Raw genomic sequence first — 20,558 nt, forward strand, 5'->3', positions numbered from 1 at the left:
GGTACACTTAACAAAATAAAACAATTTGGCTTGCATAATGTGGTGAAGTTTATTCCAGATTTCCAGTTTTATGTCAAGCTAAGGAACATTTAGAATTTGTTGATGCGTTTAACAGACAATGTCTTTGTACTCTGGGGTAGGGTTGGGAACCGAGAACCAGTTCTTGTTCAGAACCGGTTCCAGTCTTTAAAAAATACCGGAATCGTATGATCTTCGTGACTTTAGGTTCCGTTAACGGTTCTCCAGCATGCGCTTTTCGCCAATGTGGCTGGAACACCGTCCTCAAATACCCTTGACAGTGGATGTGTCTCGTTTGGAAGGCTGCGTGCTAGGTAGGACGCGTCCTTTGAAGGCTGCAGTATACCGAGTGTCCTCCTTTAAACAAGCCTTGTTTAAACGAGACGGCCTTCGTAGGACAAACGGAAACGGAACGTTACATGGTTGCTATGACAGCACGCCACTCTTCAACAAGCGCGAGCACTTTGAGTGAGAAGGGAACAAAGTCCCTTTAGAAGGGAGTGTATGAAGTAAATTTTAGGAGAGTTATAATGATGTAAAGAGAATGTAAATACTTTATTTTAATTATATTTTCATATAAGTATACATATGATATACTCTGCACCCATCTACTGAGGTACTTCAACTTGGGAATTAGCATTCCTTGCGTTTGAACATCATATTTACGGGCAAATTGGCATCGTTTCTTTTAGATATTTCCGTTGAAGCAAAGAATTGTGGTTTGTCAGTGCCCACGAAGGATACACCTCACGCATCCTCCGAATTCCCGTGAAAGAAGGTCGCATTCGAAGTGTCCTACTCGCTTTTCTGAGATGAGACAGCCTCGATGACGTATGCGGCTGACAAATGCGATCTCCGGAGGACGCGGCCTTCCACAGCCAGTGTTTCCAGCAGCGTATCTCTGCAGCAGCGCTGCCCTCTACTGACTATACAGCGTAAAAACACACAGTTTTACCAGTATATTCAATTCCCAATCAAACGAGTCTCGAGCCGGCTCTTTTTACAGCGTAAAACATATGCACTTCCGGTACAGTTCGATTCCCAAAATAATTATTCAAAGGAGCCGGTTCTTTTGAATCAATAGCGCAAAACATATGGTGCTTCCGGTATAGTCAGATCCCGAAAAAAACCATTCTAATGAGCCGGTTCTTTTGAATCTACAGCGTGAAACATACAGCGCTTACAGTATACAAATAATCTTATACTGATGTGAAAGTTATGAATGTCCAACTCGAAATGAAATAAGAACTGTTAAAGTCTCACAAGCCTGAAGTACAACATTAGGCTACAAAACACCGTCTAAACTGTCTCTGGAACTGTTACTGTTTATTTAATTGTGACCTGTGTCTCTATTAAATCAAACGGAGCAGTTACTGACTGGTTGTTCATATGGCAATGTATAATTAAAGATACACAAATTTTGTTGTAATAAGTGGAATTTTAAAAAATAATAAATTAATTGATGAAATATGCCATCACATTTCGTGTTGGTTTAGATTTCTTTATTTAAAATAGAGTAAGGATCTATAATTGGATTGTATTTATCTCTAAAAAGTCTGCAAACACACCTTTTACAAGAACTGTATTACATTTATTTCTGATTTGTTATATCTGCTCTGTACAAATCTGAAATGATCTCATTATTTGGTAACAGACATCAGAGGGTAGTAAATGCAGTAAGAATTGCATTTCTCATTTCTAAATAATTCTTTAAAAAAAGTACTGAATTATTGGAAGCGTTACTGGAACCATTAAGGAACCGGAATCATTAAGAGGAATCGGAACTGGAATCGTTTAATTCCTTACGATTCCAAACCCTACTCCTCTGGAGATTCCCAACTCTATCTCCTACTGGAGATTTTTTTTTTAATTTTTTATGTTGGCAAATCAGCAGCATAATGGTTACTATGTGTGGTTCCTGTGGAAATGCAGTTGTATTGCAAATTCGTGGATATTTATAATTTGATAGTGACTCCCAATTTATTAACTAGTACTTGTTGCATTGATGCTTGGTACCTTGATCCATAAACAATACGCATGGGCGCTTGCTTTGGTGTTGCCACCCCTCATAGTCTGCATGCCACCCCATGAAAAAAGTTATAGATCTGCCCCTGCCACAGACTGTATTTGCTTTGAATGTTTTTGGTGTGATTTGCAACCATATTGTTTCCATGTGGGCATGATTACTCCAGAATCTATGAGTCAGATTTAAAGAAAGAGTACACCTTAAAATAAAACTTCTGTCACCTTAATGTCATTCCAAACCCATCTGAATTTCTCATGTGGAGCACAAAAGCGACCATCTGTCTTTTCAATGCAATGGTAGTTGATAGTGACTCACTTCAAAGCCCAAAAGGACCATAAAAGTGGTCCAGGCGACTCATTAGTCATATAGCCCCTTTCCACTGAAATTGTGATGGTTCTCATGCCGAGCATGTGCTCGGCTGGTTCATGGCTGGGGCAATCTGGAGCCTATCGCAAACCGGCTGTGCTTTTCCACTGACTTGAAACCCGATCGGTGATCTAACGGGTTATGTGGCTACGTGGTAGTTTTACTGGACTTTCTCACCTGCCCATAAACAAACATGGCACTCCACAGTGTTTGTGTACAGCTTTTACTCCTGTTTTTGAGGACATATTTAAACAGAGAGAGAAATGCAATCCAATACATTGCTCAGCAAGATTGCCAGAGAACACATCTACGCTCAAGACGACAGCCAACGAAATTACATTATTTTGTATTAACTTTTTAATTTGGCTTAACTTGCTAAGTTCTATAAACTGTAATAGTGGAATCGTTATTAACATTGGTGTAGCAGATGGTTATATTTGGATTTTTGCCATATAGCATATAATGTTATGTTTACATCCGATTGAGTATCCCACTGATTTATATAACAGATAGCTGCGATCTTCCTAACTTAGTGAGTAGCTGGACAAAGATCTACTTACTGAACAAAACAATGCACAAAATAAGATGACAACAGTGTAGGGAAAGCTAACAAAGTTGGCAAATCTAATAACTTTCTGAGATCAGCTACAGAGAACACCAAACACCTGGCATGCATCATTTCTTGCTATATCTCTTCTTAGACTCTCTTATTTCTTTGCAATCTCTCTAATTATCTTGGGTCTCCGTAGAAGACAATATTGCAAGTAGAGCGCTCGTTTCGCCCATGTTTCCTCAATGCTTTTGATGTCTTGACATTTTTGTGTTTTTATTGTTGTTATGACAGTAGCTACTGTTGTTGTTTGGCAAATTTTACCTGGTGACAAAACATAATCATGCCCTCTGCCCTCTGTTGTAATCAGTTCCTGCGTAGAGACCCGTAATGGCCTTTTATGCGGTGGAAACACGCAGAACAGTTCAAGAATTTGCACAAGCCCATGTCGGTGGAAAACGGATAATATTCCAAGTCTTCTGGAGGCATGGGAAATTTAAGTCATTTTTCAGTGTAAATCTCGATGTCCGTTGTGGATTCATGAGAGAAACTCATTTTCAGTGCTTCACGTGTTCAATTGAGATCTTGCTTTGTGTTTTGTGCTAAGCAAAACAAGTTCTTGTGTCAAGACTTTTACTGGAAAAAACCTTCAGAAGACTTGGAATATGACACACAAGTCGTATGGACTCCTTTTATGATACTTTTGGGTCCTTTTTTAAGCTTTAAAGTGAGTCACTATCAGCTGCTATTGCATAGACAGACCTCAATATTCATTAAAACATCTCCTTTTGTGTTCCGCTTAAGAAAGTTATACAGGTTTGGAATGACATTAGATAGCCAAGTTTTCATTTTTGGGTGAACTATTCCTTTAATGTCCTTATATTTTTAATATCTTAGTCCACATTTAAAGCAGCCAAAGCAGGGATGAGTTCCCCATTTGCTTTTGAGCCTATCGATTAAAAAAAAAAAAAAACATAATTCAACAGAATTGTAAATATAAAACCATAGAACTAGGGCTGGGCGGTTTTTAAGATTTTTCAGATTAATTAGAATTTGTGTTTTGTGATTTTTTTTTTTTTTTTTTTTTTTATTATTTTTTATTTTTTTTTATTTATTTATATTTTTTTAATCGAGATTTTGCAAAAAAAATATTGCGAACGCTATAGTTGGATAAGTTGTAAATCCACCAAAGGCTGAATAAGGAAGAGAAAAATAATTAATAGCACATGTCTTAGTGCCGCTCCCGATCTGATCAGCTGAACGTGTGTGGCGCGCTCCAAATAAACATGACAGGTTAACAACACGGAGACTGATATAAAAGACAGCAGTAATATTCCCAGAATGATTGTACACAGTGTGATTGTAGCTCAGCTTCATCCATCATGCAGGTATACACCAGCTTAAGACCATAACTGGCCTAGGCGTGCGCATATTGATGAACGGTCTCATTTCTTTTCTTTTTTTACCCATAAAAAAGCGTTAGTTATGTGACACTTACTGGCGCTTCATTTCAAATCATGGAGAGGCTATAAATGGGAGAATCAAACATCTGCCGCTTCTTTTGCCATGATGATTCAGCTAGATCGCTAATTATTGCTTTGTTCTGTGACGTGTTTCATGTGTACTGCATCTATAGCCAACATTTGGCAAGCGATCATTTTCACAAACTTTGCTAGCTGAATTGTAATGATAAATTATTTTATATTGCTGCGCTGCTCAGCGTGAACCGCTAGAGGGCACGTCTCTATCTGCAGGGGTTTATGAATATACACATACAATGAGTACTTTCTAGATAAACTTGATAATTTATAGATATTGATTTCTATATAACTTTCTAGATAGACTTGGTTTGGACAAAATGAATACCTACACTGGCTAAGAATTATTTTGCAGTTTTCCTTATTCTATTATTTCTGAACATCTGGGTTTATTAGATTTTAATTTATTTTACATGTACACTCTGTTGACAACTCCCCCTGTGGTGCATTTGTACATTTTTCTTGAAACACCTTTGTTTCCTATAATGAAAAGAACTTGGATTTCTCTAACCAGGTTGCCTTGCATTCTAATAAAGAACATACAATTTGAATCATGTTGAAGTACATTTAAAAGTTGAAATAATCTAATCGTGAATCGTCTGTAAGGTTGATAAAAATCGAGATTTTATTTTTTTGCCATATCACCCAGCCCTACATAAAACTATATTAGTCAGTCTTTTATGGACGATCTGTTGAGAATTTCAGCACATGCACAGTGTTACAATTTGGAGATTCAAAGGAGTGTTTTTGTTATCTTTGTGATTTTGTTCTGCACTTTAAACACGGCAAAAGAATTTGACTCTCGCGTCAGGGTCTCCTGTTACAGAAGGATGAAAAAACATCAAGTCGTTACAGTGTATTTTTCAAAAGATTAATTGTAAACTGATGAAGTATTGCAGGCAGACATCAGTACACACTGTTGATCTGTGATTATTGTAGCTTTTTGTAAGAGTTTTTGTGTATAATACTCCTGCATTCCTCCCTGTCTGATGTAAGATCCTTTAGGCGGTTGGACAGACTTCTCTGGCCACATCTTGAACTATTCATGACCACTTTTCTAATGCCAATGAATCAAGTTTTGTCTTTGTCTTAGGGTTTCATGGTCCCCGATTTTGGCACTGTTGTTCATGTTAAATCTCCATTGTGGCTGAATCAGAGTTCAGATCTTAAATACACACGGAGTGACGCATTTTTAGCATAATCCAGATGTTTCAATACAGACTGAACTATATTGGGTCGAAAGCTGGTGTATAATCAGACTTGTTTCCATAGTAACGGTATGACATGTCTGATTGTCTGGTGTGTTTGACATGGCTTTGACTCTGACACACATCTGAGACAATACAGCTGGTCAAGAGCTTACAAAGATGTGTTTGTCTAAATGTGAGGGTAGTGTTAAAGGGGCAATTCTCTCAAAAATGAAATTTTGGTCATCATTTACTAACCTTAATTTTGTTCCAAACCCATATTATATTTTATATGATATTTCTTTCTTCCGTGGAACATAAAAAGAGATGTTTGGCAGACTGTTAGCTTCAGTCACATTCACTGTTGTTACATATTTTTTGGACTCCATGGACATCAGAAAGCGGGCTATTGCAGGTTAATGCGAGAAAACAGCATTCTGGTTTACATGCACTGTATAAGCCGCATACTCTTTACTCCTATATACATGCGGCTCGGTTAGTAAGCAGCTTTCTTCACAGTAACAGTTTCCTAGTGACGCTTATGTAAATAACAAACATGGCATCTGAGGAAGACTTCGCTATTTTCTTCTCCATTGCTTCGCTTCATTTCCAGATATTGCAGAGTTGTTGCTGAGTTTGTTTGCTTAACTTTCTGTAGTGACCTGCAGCAGAATTAAACCGCAAAAGTGGAGTTTTCCTCTTATGTAAAACTCTGTGATTTCCCCCAATGTACAAGTGCATATACACGAACGCAAGGGGCCGTCGATATTTTACATTGATCACATTAAGCTGCGTATTCCAGGAGAAACCTAGGTGTATTAATCTGCTTTCTCTTAATCTTTTAAGTGGCATAAGGAAATCAGCATTCTCGTTTACATGACGTTTCAGAATGCAGCTTTCATCAAAAGCCTTTTCTTAAGTGCACGAAACATGGTTAATGAAAGTGAATGGTGACTGACATTCTGCATTCTACCTAACAATAATGTGTGTTTGGAACAACATGAAGGCGAGAATGTTAGAATTTAATTTTGTGGGTGAACTATATATTTGATATGTGTTTTGTGCATTTCATTGCTTTTGCATTGTTTGTTAGGTTTTTAAATTCACATTCTCCTTTCTTTGTGTATGGGTAATTTTGGAAGGACAAAATGTTGTTTGTCTCTTAAACTTTGCCTTTGCAATCCTGTTGCATTTCATCATATTGGTATAATGATCTGATTACCTTTACTCGAGGGGGGCAGCATACACGGATGTGAAAACTCTAGGCTATTTTAAATACACATTGTATTTTGGCATCTGCGCTGCCCTTATGTTAGAGGAAGATAGTGGGTTCAAGAAAGGACATGCATATTGTTGACATGGATATGATTTGAAAGGACACTGCCGCGAGTCGGAGACCCTGACAATCAAAACAAGAAGGAAGGAGACCGAGAGGGCAATCTGAAATGACTGAACCAAGGCAAGACGGAGCAGTGCAGTGTGTGTGTGTGTGTGTCCCCGTCCGTCCGTCCATGCCTGGAGGAGGAGTGGTGGGAGCCATGAGAATTAGCCCCTCCCCCTGGTGTGTGTTCCAGACAGGAGGTTATGTAAAAGGGAATAGAATCCTTGTGCTCTGTCTCTCACACATATATACACACTGTTTTTCAGCGTGCATAGCAATCATAGGAGTTACTTGTCTTTTCAACGCTTCTCATCCACATATCAAGGGTAGTATGTCTGAGCAGGTGGGTGGGACCTTGCATGCTGTCCCTCTGTTAGCCTTCCTCTTTCTACCTCTTAATTCTCTCCTTATTCTCGTCCTTTGTTGTGTGCATTCTCTGTCTCGTTTCCTTTTAGGCTTTTTTTTGTCTTTCTGCCACTGTACCATTTTGGATAGAGAAAGCAGGGATCCTATATTGGTGTGTTTGTGTATAAGAACATGCTTGGTACTCCTGGAAAGCAAGCATTGCATTAACCAAAGGGATGCACACGCATGCTGACATGTAGATGTACGTTCAAGGCCACATGCATATTGCATGAGAGAAAGTGAGTGCATGCATGTTATTGCAGGGTATTGGTTCACATTTGTCCATCTCAAGGACTTCTGGGCCAGCACATTTACCTGAAAATGTGTGTCGTTTATGCTGCTGGTACAGGAATTAAGCATCATAGTTTGTTGTCTTTAATGTTGCACTGCTTGTGAGTAGGGATAGGAGTCGTAAGGAGTTTACAGGAATATTCCAGGTTCAAAGAAACTTAAGCTCAACTGACAGCATTTGTGGCATTATGTTAATTCCCACAAAAATTAATTTAGACTTGCCCCTCCTTTTCTTAAAAAAAAAGCTAAAATCTGGGTTCCGGTGAGGCACTTACAATGGATGTAAATGGGGCCAATCCATAAACCTTCAAATACTCACTGTTTCAGAAGTCTAGCCACAAGACATAAACAGTATGTGTGTTAACATGATTTTAGCGTGATAAAATCGCTTACTAACCTTTTCTGTGTAAAGTTATAGCCAATTTTATATCCAACTTCGTTACCATGACGACGCAACACTGTAAACTCTAAAACGACTGTAAAAACTATGACTTAACAACTTTACAGCTCAAATAATAAGAGTTTTAAAATAATTAATGTAATTAATGCATTTATAACATTTTAAGTTTCACATTTCTGCCTTTAAACTGGGGGTATAACGGTTCTCGGTAAAAACAAAACGATCCTTACGTTTCGCCACCCACGGTTTGGTAAGCTTTTGTACCACGGTTCATCTCAAGTTTAACCCTTGTGTGTCAATTTAAAAAATTTACTCAGAGGTCCTTAGAGGACAAAAATATCCTTGGCAAAAAACTGCCATAATAATTATTTTCCACTTTCAATTAGTAATTTTTTTTAACCAACATCATTCCTGATCATAACTACCAAATATTCATTAATTTTCAGTATTTTAACCCTTTAAATGCCAGTTTGTTTATATAATGCAACTGTTACTGTTTTTTTGTAAAAAAAAACTCTCTCTGTCTATTGGTGGTGTGGCTGCTTATATGCCGCTCTCCCCATGCTCACTGGAATTAGAGACAGGTGTTAGACATAATTTAGCTCAGGTGTCAGCGCCCTTACCGCTTTCTCTCTCCCCGGACTGACGCTCGACCACGCTGGTCGTTTTTTTTTTTTTTTGCTTTATTATAATTGAAACTTCAAACAATTTTTTTTATTGAAGTATGTGTAAAAAAAAAAGTCTCCCACTTGAAAATGAATAGAATAAATTAGAAAGTTAACAGAATTATAATAAGCCGAATTATAAACATGATAAAATAGCATGTAACTATAACTTGTTATATTACTAAAACATGTTAGTTTACATGTTAGCATAGAATGTTAAATTAACTATTAAATGAAAAATAGCATCAGCTGTGTGAGCTTTAAAGTTATGTCCTATGATTATTAATAATTAATATATACTGTAAGTGCACGACAGCACAGCCAGACTGCACCTTTAACTCAGTGGTTCTCAACTGGTTTTGCTTCAGGACCCAGATTTTACATTGGAAAAATTGGCGACACACCATAGTAAAAACGTAACCTGTATTTAATGTATCCTGGGTCACATTTCTTTTTATCTTGCATAGTTTTGTTCATGGTTTTCAAGTACAACGACATGCATCAAGTGACATTATTTTAGCTGTTGATGTCAACAACAAAAGCGACAGGAAGTTTTATCTCCCACCTTTTAAAAATTGAAGAGCATATTTACTTATATGAGCCCATTATTATTCCGTTTGTTTCCTAATTTCAAACAGAACATACATATTACACAGGAGGAAAGGCTCCTCATTACCATGGTTAGGTCAGTGTAGCTAGTCTTAAATAATAGTGATGATAATAATAACAAATTATAGTATTTATGTTGATATAAAATGAGGTCTAATAGATTCTACCTTTAGATTATTTCATATGAAACTATAACGTTTTGTCAAAATATAACAGTTACTTTTACTCATGTAAAATCGTGAAACAATTTTGTAAAGGTGATGATGTATAATTAAAAAAAAATTAAATAGCGCATAACATTGTTGCTCTTTTCCTAAGAATATTTTTACTTTGGATTTTGCAGTAATAATTATCCTGAACATAACAAATACCTAACCGTGACCCTAAAACCGTGATACAAACCGAACCGTGAGAAATTTGAACCGTTAAACCCCTACTTTAAACCCTCCAAAAATTAGTGCCATTCTAATGCCACACTGTAACCAAGATTTTTGCTTTTTTTTTTTTTTTTTTTTTTTTTATAAAGAAAAGGGAGAAGTCTAAATAATTTTTTGTGGTTATATGCCACAAATACTATCGATTAAGCTTAACTTGTATTGAAGCAGGAATATTCTATATTTGTCTCTATTGCTCTGTTTGTCCTTGTTTTTTTTTATGTTCCTTTTAACTCGGCAAATTTACTCTGCTGGTCTACGACCGTACACAGCTTTTTGGCATTCAATATACTTTCGAAAGACTATCTAACAATGCTCTAAGAGGACCACGCTCCTGTCCTCCCCCCTTTCTAGCAAACATACCTGCTTACCTGCACCGCCTTCCCTATGATATACCCAGGAGGAAATGTCGCAGAAAGCGAGGAGGTATCGCTCTCAAGCTGAAGTCATATTTGGCATCTAGGTCGGCGACTCAGTCTTGCCCATTCTCTGTTGCTTTCACCTTGGGCTATGATCGATTAATTTTCTGCCACTCCTTGGAGGAGCCATATCACTGGATTGTACCTGTTGCCTCAGGTTCTACCATCAGATCCTCTTTGGGTGTATCGCCCCAGATTTGCCATGGAGAAGTAAATCCCTGCAATCTTAACCCGCTATGTCATGAAACACAGCCGGCTTAATGACATGGTGTTGACCAGGGTGGTGTTGATAAACGCTCGATCGCTGGTAAATAAGACATTCATCCTGAATGATTTTATTACATCAAACGCATTCGATTTCTATTTGTGACAAACTTGGCTAAACGTAGGAGACCAAACCCCTTTCTCTGAAGTCTTGCCACAGGACTATATGTTTATTAACTCCCCTTGGACCATCGGATGGGGTGGAGGACTAGCATCTGTTTTTAAAAACAAATTTAAGTATTGGTCCCTACCGTCAGATGCTTTCCATAATTTTGAATTACAACTGTTTCAGATTAACTCTGTAAACCCGGTGGTTGTGCTGGTTTACCAACCTCCAAAACCTAACAAGGATTTTATCGATGAGTTTGCGGACTTTCTAGGTGGAATTATCACAAATCATGATAGACTTTTAATTCTTGGGGACTTCAACATTTATGTTTGCTGGAATTTTTAAATCTTGATTCATTTGATCTTACCCAGTGGGTGAATGGCCCTACTTATACTCTGGGCCACATGTTAGACCTGATTTTATCATATGGTTAACATGTCTCTGATACTAAGATTTGTGATATTTCTCTGATCATAAGCTTTTTATTTTTAATGCCTCTCTTGTTGTTCAAAAGGAAAAACCACATGACGCTGTCCTATGGTCCCACACGTTTAGCCCCATTACCAGTGAAGATTTCTCTCTGATGTATAAAGATGCCAGCGATTCTCAAATGCTGGAGTGCCCCTTGCCCCATTTAAGTGTGGATGATCATTTTAAATTGTTTAATTCCACGATTCTGTTGCACCATTAAAACCTAAACACCCTAAACCTAAAGTTGAGCCATGGTTAAATGTTACCACACGTTCTCTTAGATGGTTGTTCCGACAAGCTAAGTGAAAATGGAAAAAGTACAAACTACAGGTGTACTATGAAGCTCTAAGGGACTCTCTGTCTAACTTTCAGAGAGCGGTAAAGGCTGCAAAGATGAAATATTATTCTGACATTATTGCAATGAACTGTCATAAACAGAGAATTCTTTTTTCTACAAAAAAAACTCTATAATTAATCCACCCGGCAAAGCTCACCATCTGCTACAATCTGTGAGAATTTTGCAGATTTTTTGTTGATAAGATTGCTGGTCAGAAATCACAGATCCTGCCAGCTGCCTAAGACCCATCTGTGGAGGTGAGACCGTGGTCGAGCGCCCGTCTGGGGAGAGAGAAAGCGGTAAGGACATCCACCTGAGATGAATTGTGACTAATTACCATTTCTGTGTTCACGGAGAGAGTCGGGGGAGATTAAAGACGGCCCAGAGAGGGAGAGAGAGAAATACAGACCAGAGACTACGTCTCTGTTACCAGAGTGTTTATATAGAGTGTTGTGCTGAAAAGCAGACCTGTCTCATCTTTTATGCTGCAAAGCAGACTTTTGGTTTAGTGTGAAGCTGCAAAGCGATTTTTCTATTATTTTTGTTAATAAAACTCTGACTCACGTGGACTGTGAAAACCGGCTGTGAAAACCGGCTCCCGCTTCCTCCTTTGATCCAAATACAAACCTTTGCTACACTGGTGCCGAAACCCAGGACAAGGAGGAAGAGTACGCTGCTGTGGAGTCATCTTTGCCGCTGGAGGAAGTGTTCCGATCCCTCGCCAGCATCCAACAGGCTCAACACCAGGCCCTCATGGATCTGCGGGTGGAGCTGCAACAGCGCTTTGAGGCTCTCTTTCAAGGCCAAGAGGAAGACTGACGGGCATTGCTAAGCTTGGTGCCTCAGGAAGGGGTGCACGCCGCGACCCTGACAGCAGCGAACCCCCATGTGTTGCTTGCGAAGTTGGGGGCGCAAGACGATCCAGAGGCCTTTCTGCTCTTCAAGCGCATGGCCCAAGCACTGGAATGGCCGCGGGGAGGCCCAACTCATGGCCCAACAGCTCCCGGTCGACAACCTCCTGAGGTGGGGGGGTCTGTTGGAGTTGACGGTGTGCAGTGCGCTGACGGAGGAGGCGGATCCAGGGCCGGGGCCATATACGCCAGCTCTGCATCAGGATGACGTAAGGGAGGGGGTAGCCTCGATATCCCCAGCCCGTAGGGGAATTCCTGGAGGGGATTTTCCACTGGAGCAGACACGAGACCAGACTCACAAGCATGTGTTTGACCAAGTGAAAGTAATTGATGGTCAACGCCTTCAGCCGTGCATTGCACTCACATATCTGTATTTCTCAATTATAAATGATCGGTTGTATCGAGTGACGCAGGATGCTCAGACAAAAGAAGATACAACCCAGTTCCGGCCACCCCAAAAGCGCCATTGAAATTCAATACGTTCTAACCTGAGAGCAAAACTCCACACACTGGGGCTTCTATCACAGGACAATTTGCTAAGTCTCAAGAACGTCAGTCCCGGCTGTATAACAGAGGAGCTCGGCTACGGGACTTTGCACAGGGAGATAAAGTACTTGTATTACTACCCACATCTCTAAATTACTCACAAAGTGGCAAGGGCCCTTTGAGGTCACACAGCGAGTTGGGGAAGTCGACTATGAGGTAGCGCGTATGGATGGGGCGGGGCTCGTTCAAATTTACCACCTCAACCTACTAAAACCATGGAGAGAGACGGTCCCCGTATCCTTGGCGACAGTAGTTCTGGAGAGGGAGGAGCTCGGTCCGGAGGTGAGTCTAAAAGCCAATCAGTTCACTCCGGTCCCTTGTGGAGGTTGCCAGATTGCAAAAAAGTTCCTCTGTGTTCTCGCCTCTCCCCGGCTACTAACCTCATAGAACACCACATCGAGACAACCCCCGGGGTAGTGGTACGTATTCGGCCCTACCTCTTACCTGAAAAATTAGTATGGGAAGAATTAAAGGCCATGCTTGATATGGGAGTAATAGAAGAATCCCACAGTGATTGGGCCAGCCCAGTAGTTCTGGTACCTAAGAGTGATGGCTCGGTCCGATTCTGTGTGGATTATAGAAAAGTCAACATGGTGTTGAAATTTGAAGCTTATCCAATGCCTCGTATTGAAGAACTGCTTGATCGGTTGGGCATGGCTTGCTTTTACTCGACACTGGACTTAACAAAGGGTTATTGGCAGATCCCCTTAACGCCGATGTCATGTGAGAAAACGGCCTTCTCCACACCATTTGGATTACACCAATTTGTGAACCATTCTGTTCGGTTTGTTTGGGGCCCTGGCAATGTTTCAGCATCTGATGGACAGAGTCCTCAGACCACATGCTGCGTATACCACTGCTTATTTGGATGATATCATTATTTACAGTAATGATTGGCAGTGGCACATGCAGCTTCTGGGGGCCATTCTGAGGTCACTGCGACGAGCGGGGCTCACAGCAAACCTGAAGAAGTGTGCAATTGGATGGGTGGAGGTATGGTATCTGGGGTTCCACTTGTGGCATGGGCAGGTGCGACTCCAAATTGATAAAACCGCAGCGACTGCAACCTGCCTGAGTCCTAAGACTAAAAAGGAGGTGAGACAGTTTTTGGGGCTGCCTGGCTATTATCAAAAGTTTGTGCCCAAGTATTCGGACGTCACCAGCCCGCTGACTGATCTCACTAAAAAGGCAGCTCCAGACCGGTCCAGTGGACGGAGCCATGCCAACGTGCTTTCACACAGGTAAAAGCTGCACTTTGTGGCGGGTCGCTTCTGCATTCCCCTGATTTCTCTCTCCCTTTTTTTTTGCAGACGGACACATGGGACAGGGGGCTCGGTGCTGTTCTGTCCCAAGTGGTGGAGGGGGAGGAGTGCCCGGTGCTGTACATTAGACGAAAGCTCTCTCGGAGAGAGACGAAGTACAGAACCATAGAGGAGTATTTGGCTATCAAGTGGGCGGTCCTCACTCTCTGCTACTGTTTGTTGGGATGAACATTCACCCTCTGTTCGGACCATAACCCTGTTCCAATGGCTCCACCGCATGAAGGATGCCATTGCTCGGATCACCCGTTGGTATCTGGCACTCCAGCCATTTAAGTTCGAGATGGTCCACAGACCGGGGGCACAGATGACTGTCGTGGACTTTCCCTCCAGAAAAGGGGGCGAGTGGGCAATCCGTCTGAACCCCCTGTTTGTACTGCTGGCTGGAGTGAATTTGTGTCCATGTCTCTGTCCACTCTTCAGGAAATTATTGCTCAATTTAAGCCTACGTCTTGTTTTCATGATACTATCCCTTCACATCATCTCAGTAAGCTCTTCGACACTGTGGGGCCCAGTCTTCTTTCCATAATAAATAGATGTCTTAACACGGGTACTCTACCTGATCACTTTAAGCATGCTATAGTGATACCATCCCTTAAGAGACCGAACCTTGATCCTGTTGACTTAAAGTATAGACCTATTTTGAATTTGCCCTTCATCTCAAAAGTTTTGGAAAAAGCAGTTCTGTTACAATTACATTTATTCTTGAATGCAAATTCTATATTTGAAACATTTCAGTTGGGTTTCAGAGCATTTCATAGTACAGAGTCTGCTTTGTTAAAAGTTTTAAATGATATTTTATGAACTGTTGACTCTGGTTATAATGCAATCCTTGTTCTTTTAGATCTCAGTGCAGCATTTGATATGGTCGACCATAACATCCTCATTTCTCGTCTCGAGCATTATGTGGGTATGAAGGGAACTGTTCTCAAATGGTTTCATTCTTATCTGACAGATAGAAGGTTTTCAATCAGCCTAGGTTACTTCACATCCTCTGTAGCACATCTTCCGTGGGGGGTTCCCCAAGGTTCCATTCTTGCCCCTGTTCTTTTTTCCTTATACATGCTTCCAATCGGATCCATTTTTAGGAAACACAGTGTATCTTTCCATTGTTATGCCAACGATATTTAGATTTATTTGCCTCTGAGACGCACAGGAAAAAATTTCTTGATCCTTTATTGGCCTGCCTAAAGCACATAAAATTATGGATGTCCTCAAACATTTTAAATTTAAATGAAAATAAAACTGCGATTATCTTGTTTGGTCCCACTGATGGTACTGCTACAATTTTAATTTAAGCCACCTTGCTAAAACGTGTGTAAAGAATTTGGGATTTTTATTTGACAACGATCTTAAATTAGACAAACATATAAATTCAGTTGTTAGATCTAGTTTTTTTCATTGCGTCTTTTAGCTAAAGTTAAGCCATTTCTTTCTACAAGAGACTTTGAAAGAGTGATCCATGCGTTTGTTATGTCCTGTCTACTGTAATTCCCTGAATTATGGAATAAACTCATCATCTCTGGTCCATCTACAGATGGTCCAGAATGCTGCGGTGAGACTCTTGAAAGGTCTTCGGAAGTGCGAACACATTGCACCTATCTTAGCCTCACTACACTGGCTACCAATCCACTTCAGAGTTGATTTTAAAATTCTCTTATTTGTTTATAAGTCCTTAAACATCTTAGCTCCATCTTATCTCTCTGATCTACTTAGTATATATAATCCCTCCAGAGCTCTTGGATCGAGGACTCAAAGACTGCTTATTGTACCTAGGACTAGACTGAAGCAAAGTGGTGAACGTGCTTTTGCCATAGCTGGACACAAGCTTTGGAACAGTTTGCCAGTACACATAAGATGTGCTCCGACATTGTCAGTTTTTAAATCTTTGCTAAAAACGTATTTTTTTCTCTCTGACTTTTAATGTTGTCTAATGTGTGTGTTGTCTTACTGTTTTATTTGTTTTTTAAGTCTTATTCTACTGTAGAATTGTGTTTTATCGATTTTGTGGTAAAGCACATTGGTCAACGTCTGTTGTATAAATTGTGCTCTAAATACATTTTGACATTGACAATATTCCTTTAACGATTCCAGTTTCAATTCCAATTTTCAATACTGGTTAAGAACAGTAATTGGGCTGCAGTGTCCTCTTAATTGTCCGTTGTGCTGAAAATAGTCATGTTGTAGATGGCAGACACTTCAAGGCTAGTAATTATGCTAAGACTTTCTTATGTAAGAGCACACCGCAGATGTGTTGTTGGTGTGCTGTGTTTTGAATCTTGTATTATCTGTAATGCTCTCATTTGTTGCTGGCTGTTTTAGTAAGTAGAACACTGAATACCGTACAGTGGAATGATAGTTTAGGCACCTCAACTGCCTTGTATACATATTTTATGGACTGTACATTTCTAGATTACTTTTTTAACTTTCAAGAAAATACTAGTAAATGAAATGCCTTGTTCTAATGCTGAGAAGTGAGGTTTGGTAAGTAGCTTTCCCTGACTTACTGTGAGTGACAACAGTGGTATGTGAACATGTAGAACAGTCAAACATGTCTATATCGGTCCTTGTCTTTGTCAGAAGCAGCACAGTTTGATGAACAGATTAAGGCCTTTGGTGCAGTTACTTTAGCAAGATTCTGTTTGAAGTATTCAGGATGTATTTTTGTAAAAAAATGTTTTTTTTTTTTTTTTTTAGTGCAATGAAACTTAAGGAAATATGGTCATTGCGTTTTGACTTCACCATACCGTCCCATAATGTCTGTCTGTCTTTGTAGGTTTTGATGTTTTCTCGGTTTGGACAACTTACTGGCTTTAATTGACTGCAATATTCACATTTAAATTTGTAGTGTACCCAAAAATAAAAAATCTGTCATCATTTTCTCACCTTCGTGTCTTTCTAAACCCATGTGACTTTCTTTCCTCCATGGAACACAAAAGGAAATGTTAGTCAGAATGTTAGCTTCAGTCACTGTTCACTTTTATTGCATCTTTTTTTCATACAATGAAAGTGAATGGTGACAGGCTAAAATTCTGCCTAACATCTAGGGATGTGCTGAACGACTAATTTCACTTACGTTTAAATGGAAATTTTGAAGTCGACTAGTCTAAAAAGAAACCAACCTTCAGAAAACAGTAAATAATAATAAAAAAAAGTGTTCATGCGACCCATTTAAAATACTTAATCTATTCCAAATCTGAAGATAAATTCCACTGAAAAGGGGCATTTATCTGCGACGTGCTCGCCTTGCATTATGATCATTGTAAATTAAATATAGAACATGACACGCATTCACTGAATCAACATTAGTGAATATTTAACAGGCATATTTATTGAAAACAATTGAATTAATAGTGCAGGATCAATGGAACAACCCTAAAAGCCTGTTCTAAACGGAAGTCATCATGTAAAAGTTACTTAAAATATTTAAACAGTCAGGACATTGTTGAAAATAATTAACAGACGGGCTAAGCCAAATCTACAAGAGAGAAAAAAAATGTGCTGCAGTCGTGCATTAGCCATTGATCTAATACTAAGCTGTTCGGTAAAAAACGTTAACCAATAACAGTTACAATGTAAAAAAAAAAATAATAAAATTTGCCATAGGATAGAAAAAAATTATCCTGTGATGTAGCCTACAATAAACCTAATGTATTCTAAACATGATGTGCACACAGAATAAAAGATAGTTTAACCCGTAAAGCAGTCAACACCTCGTTGAAATTAAACAGTCATTTTCTAGGCTACTTACTCAAAAAATAAATTTTTTGATGAGCAAAATTAACACGTCAGCATGGTCCGGTGAAAGACGGGACTTCACTCACCTGAGGCTTCTATCCTGCGCTTGAAAATGCCCACTCGTTGGGAAAATAACTTAGAAGCATGCACAGATTAAAAGAAGACTCAAATGTGAAAACATCCATAGGGACTTTCAAATGTTTGGAAATCCGATTCTCGCACCACCACCAAAGTGATTTCATTACTACTTTGCTGAGTTTGCTTGTTTAGCGAGAGGACATTTTCCTGCGTGCGCCACGAGTGAGAGGGGGAAGAAGCACGTGCAGCCTGAGGTGAAATTAAACTCTGTATCTGCTCCAGATATCCTCTTTTTAAAATAATATTTGTATTATTAATTCTATTTAAAATATGTAACATTAATATGACAGTAATTTAAGTGCAGCCTCTGTAAAAAATATAAAGCCAAACGTAAATGTGTAAATAATTATGATCAGTTTAATGGGGGGGAAACCTTAACCGACTAGTAATTCCAGTGTCGACTAGCAGCATCAGAACCATTTAGTCGAATAGTCTCGCACATCCCTACTAACATCTCTTTTTGTTTTCCACGGAATTTGGAACAAAAAATGTAAGAATTGTAATTTTTGGGTGAACTGTCTCTTAAAGGTGTACAGTCACTATTGAGTTCTTTAATTTGTAAGTGTCTTCTTTGATGACTTTACAGTCAATCTCTAATCATCTCTGTTCTCTGTGTTGTAGGTTACAGACTATTCTGAGTCGTTTTGATGAAGTGTTGAATTCGGGGAACATGGCTCTTAGCCTGAGTCAGGGTAAGTTAGCTTTATTATGTTTGTTAAAAGCTGATGTGTGGCACTTGCATCACCAAACGGAATTGCAAAAATAATAAACCTGTTTTCAAATGAATTTCTCAAACATACCCCTCGTCTTCCATTGGTTGCAAAACTAGGGGTGCACCGATCGATCAGCCACCGATCTGAATCGGCTGATTTTTGTCTTAAATCCATGATCGTACCTAGATTTAGGGCCGATTTTTTTTGCAGCATGCAGGGACTGCTACACTTATGAATGAGTGCTTGCTCAGCCGTTGAAGCATACAGTGTGGTCTCTGGAGGGTGAGTTGGTGGCAGTTCTAAGTATTCACAAATTTAAATTCAGACATGCTGTAATTTAGATGAATATGCCGGGGTTTTTTTTTTAAACATAAGAATAACATGTATGAATATTAAGCTGCCCATTTTCTAGAGTCATTACGGTAGTTATTCTGACTAGCTGCACAGTGATCACGGAGAGGATAAAGAGACTGCAAACGGACATAATAACGAATTAAACAACAAATAAATATGCAAATACAAATCTGAGTTTACGTGATGTAATGTGAGTCATTACAACCAGATGGTGTGTGGAACTATAGAGACTGTTTGAAGGGGGTCGTACACCGGATGCATCTGGCGGACGACCTGGCGCATTCTAAAATCTGAAATAAGGGGGTTCCGGGCAAGATGGCGGACTGAGCAGTCAACTGTTTTTTTGCGTTCTTCGTGTGTTCCGAGTTGTTAATTCTGACAGTTTAATCTCAATCTCTACCTACTACTAGATAACGTGAGCATATCCGGCATTGAAGGAACCTTAAAATAAATAAAAATTGAGGTTAGTGAAACGAATCCGATTGACAAAAAAAAAAAAGAAGAAATATGGAGGAGCACTGCTACGTGATGGAAATCTCTGAGGCCTCAAACAAAAGAGATTGCGGTACTGAGTCTAATCCACCTACACTGTGTACATCACAAAGTGGAAAAAAGTAATAAAAAAAAAAAAAATAAAAAAAACACCCTGAGCCGGAGAGTAAATCAGAGTTATTCATCTCAACAATCCTCGAGGCAATCTTGGCACTTGGCACTTGGTGACAAAGCCGACGAGCGGCATGAGGAGTTAAGCACACAAATGAAACAGCAGAGTGCCATGATCGCAAGTGTAGCCAAAGCTGTCCAAATAAATTTGGAAGAAATAAAATAATGCAAAGAAAAGACCAAAGTGTTTGATAAAGAAATGGAAACTCTTATTAAAGAGAGTTGAAAAGTCACATATTGGACCAGGAAAGATACAAAAGAAGATGGTGTCTTCGTATAAAAGGGTGGAAAGAAAAGTCGGACGAACGGATAAGGGAAGAAGTCATTCAACTTCTCACAAAAATAACCCAAGATTATGCTGGGTGAGGCCATGGATATCGTGCACCGAGTGGGAAGATTGGTTTCTGGTTGTCACAGGGAAGTGATCGTACTCTTTGCTCGCAGAGCTGTGGAAAATAACCAAGACATCGGGGGTGGGTGGGGGGGTGTAAAGAGGCTGGCATCAGATTTGTGGAAGATTTGACAAGGGAGGACATGCTGACGAGATGTGAATTATGGCCAAAAATCGAGCAGGTGGGAAAGGAGGGGAAAACAGCAGGCTTCCGTTGGCCGTTTGGTTACATAGACGGTAAACGTATTACATGAGCTGGTATTTACAAGTTCCATGTGCGATCAGGTGTGATGGAGGACTGATGTTACGGGACAC

At 39.6% G+C, this 20,558-nt stretch overlaps 1 protein-coding gene across 40 annotated transcripts in view; it reads left to right on the forward strand.

The window, feature by feature from the left end:
* LOC127425390 (CLIP-associating protein 2) overlaps positions 1–20,558 on the forward strand; it is a 103,606-nt gene that overhangs the window by 22,738 nt on the left and 60,310 nt on the right. For 39 of the 40 annotated variants that reach the window (XR_007894616.1, XM_051671321.1, XM_051671330.1 and 36 more), the window contains exon 7: positions 18,744–18,814. Coding sequence is in view for 39 of the 40 variants with exons in the window: in XM_051671321.1 (XP_051527281.1) it covers positions 18,744–18,814 (71 nt within the window). In the remaining variant the exon portion in view is untranslated. Of the gene's footprint in view, positions 1–7,340; positions 7,410–18,743; positions 18,815–20,558 lie in introns of those variants that run through there. The other variant, XM_051671364.1, reaches the window with a different exon arrangement.

The sequence above is a fragment of the Myxocyprinus asiaticus genome, chromosome 34, assembly GCF_019703515.2.
Source record: "Myxocyprinus asiaticus isolate MX2 ecotype Aquarium Trade chromosome 34, UBuf_Myxa_2, whole genome shotgun sequence".
Lineage (NCBI taxonomy): Eukaryota > Metazoa > Chordata > Actinopteri > Cypriniformes > Catostomidae > Myxocyprinus > Myxocyprinus asiaticus.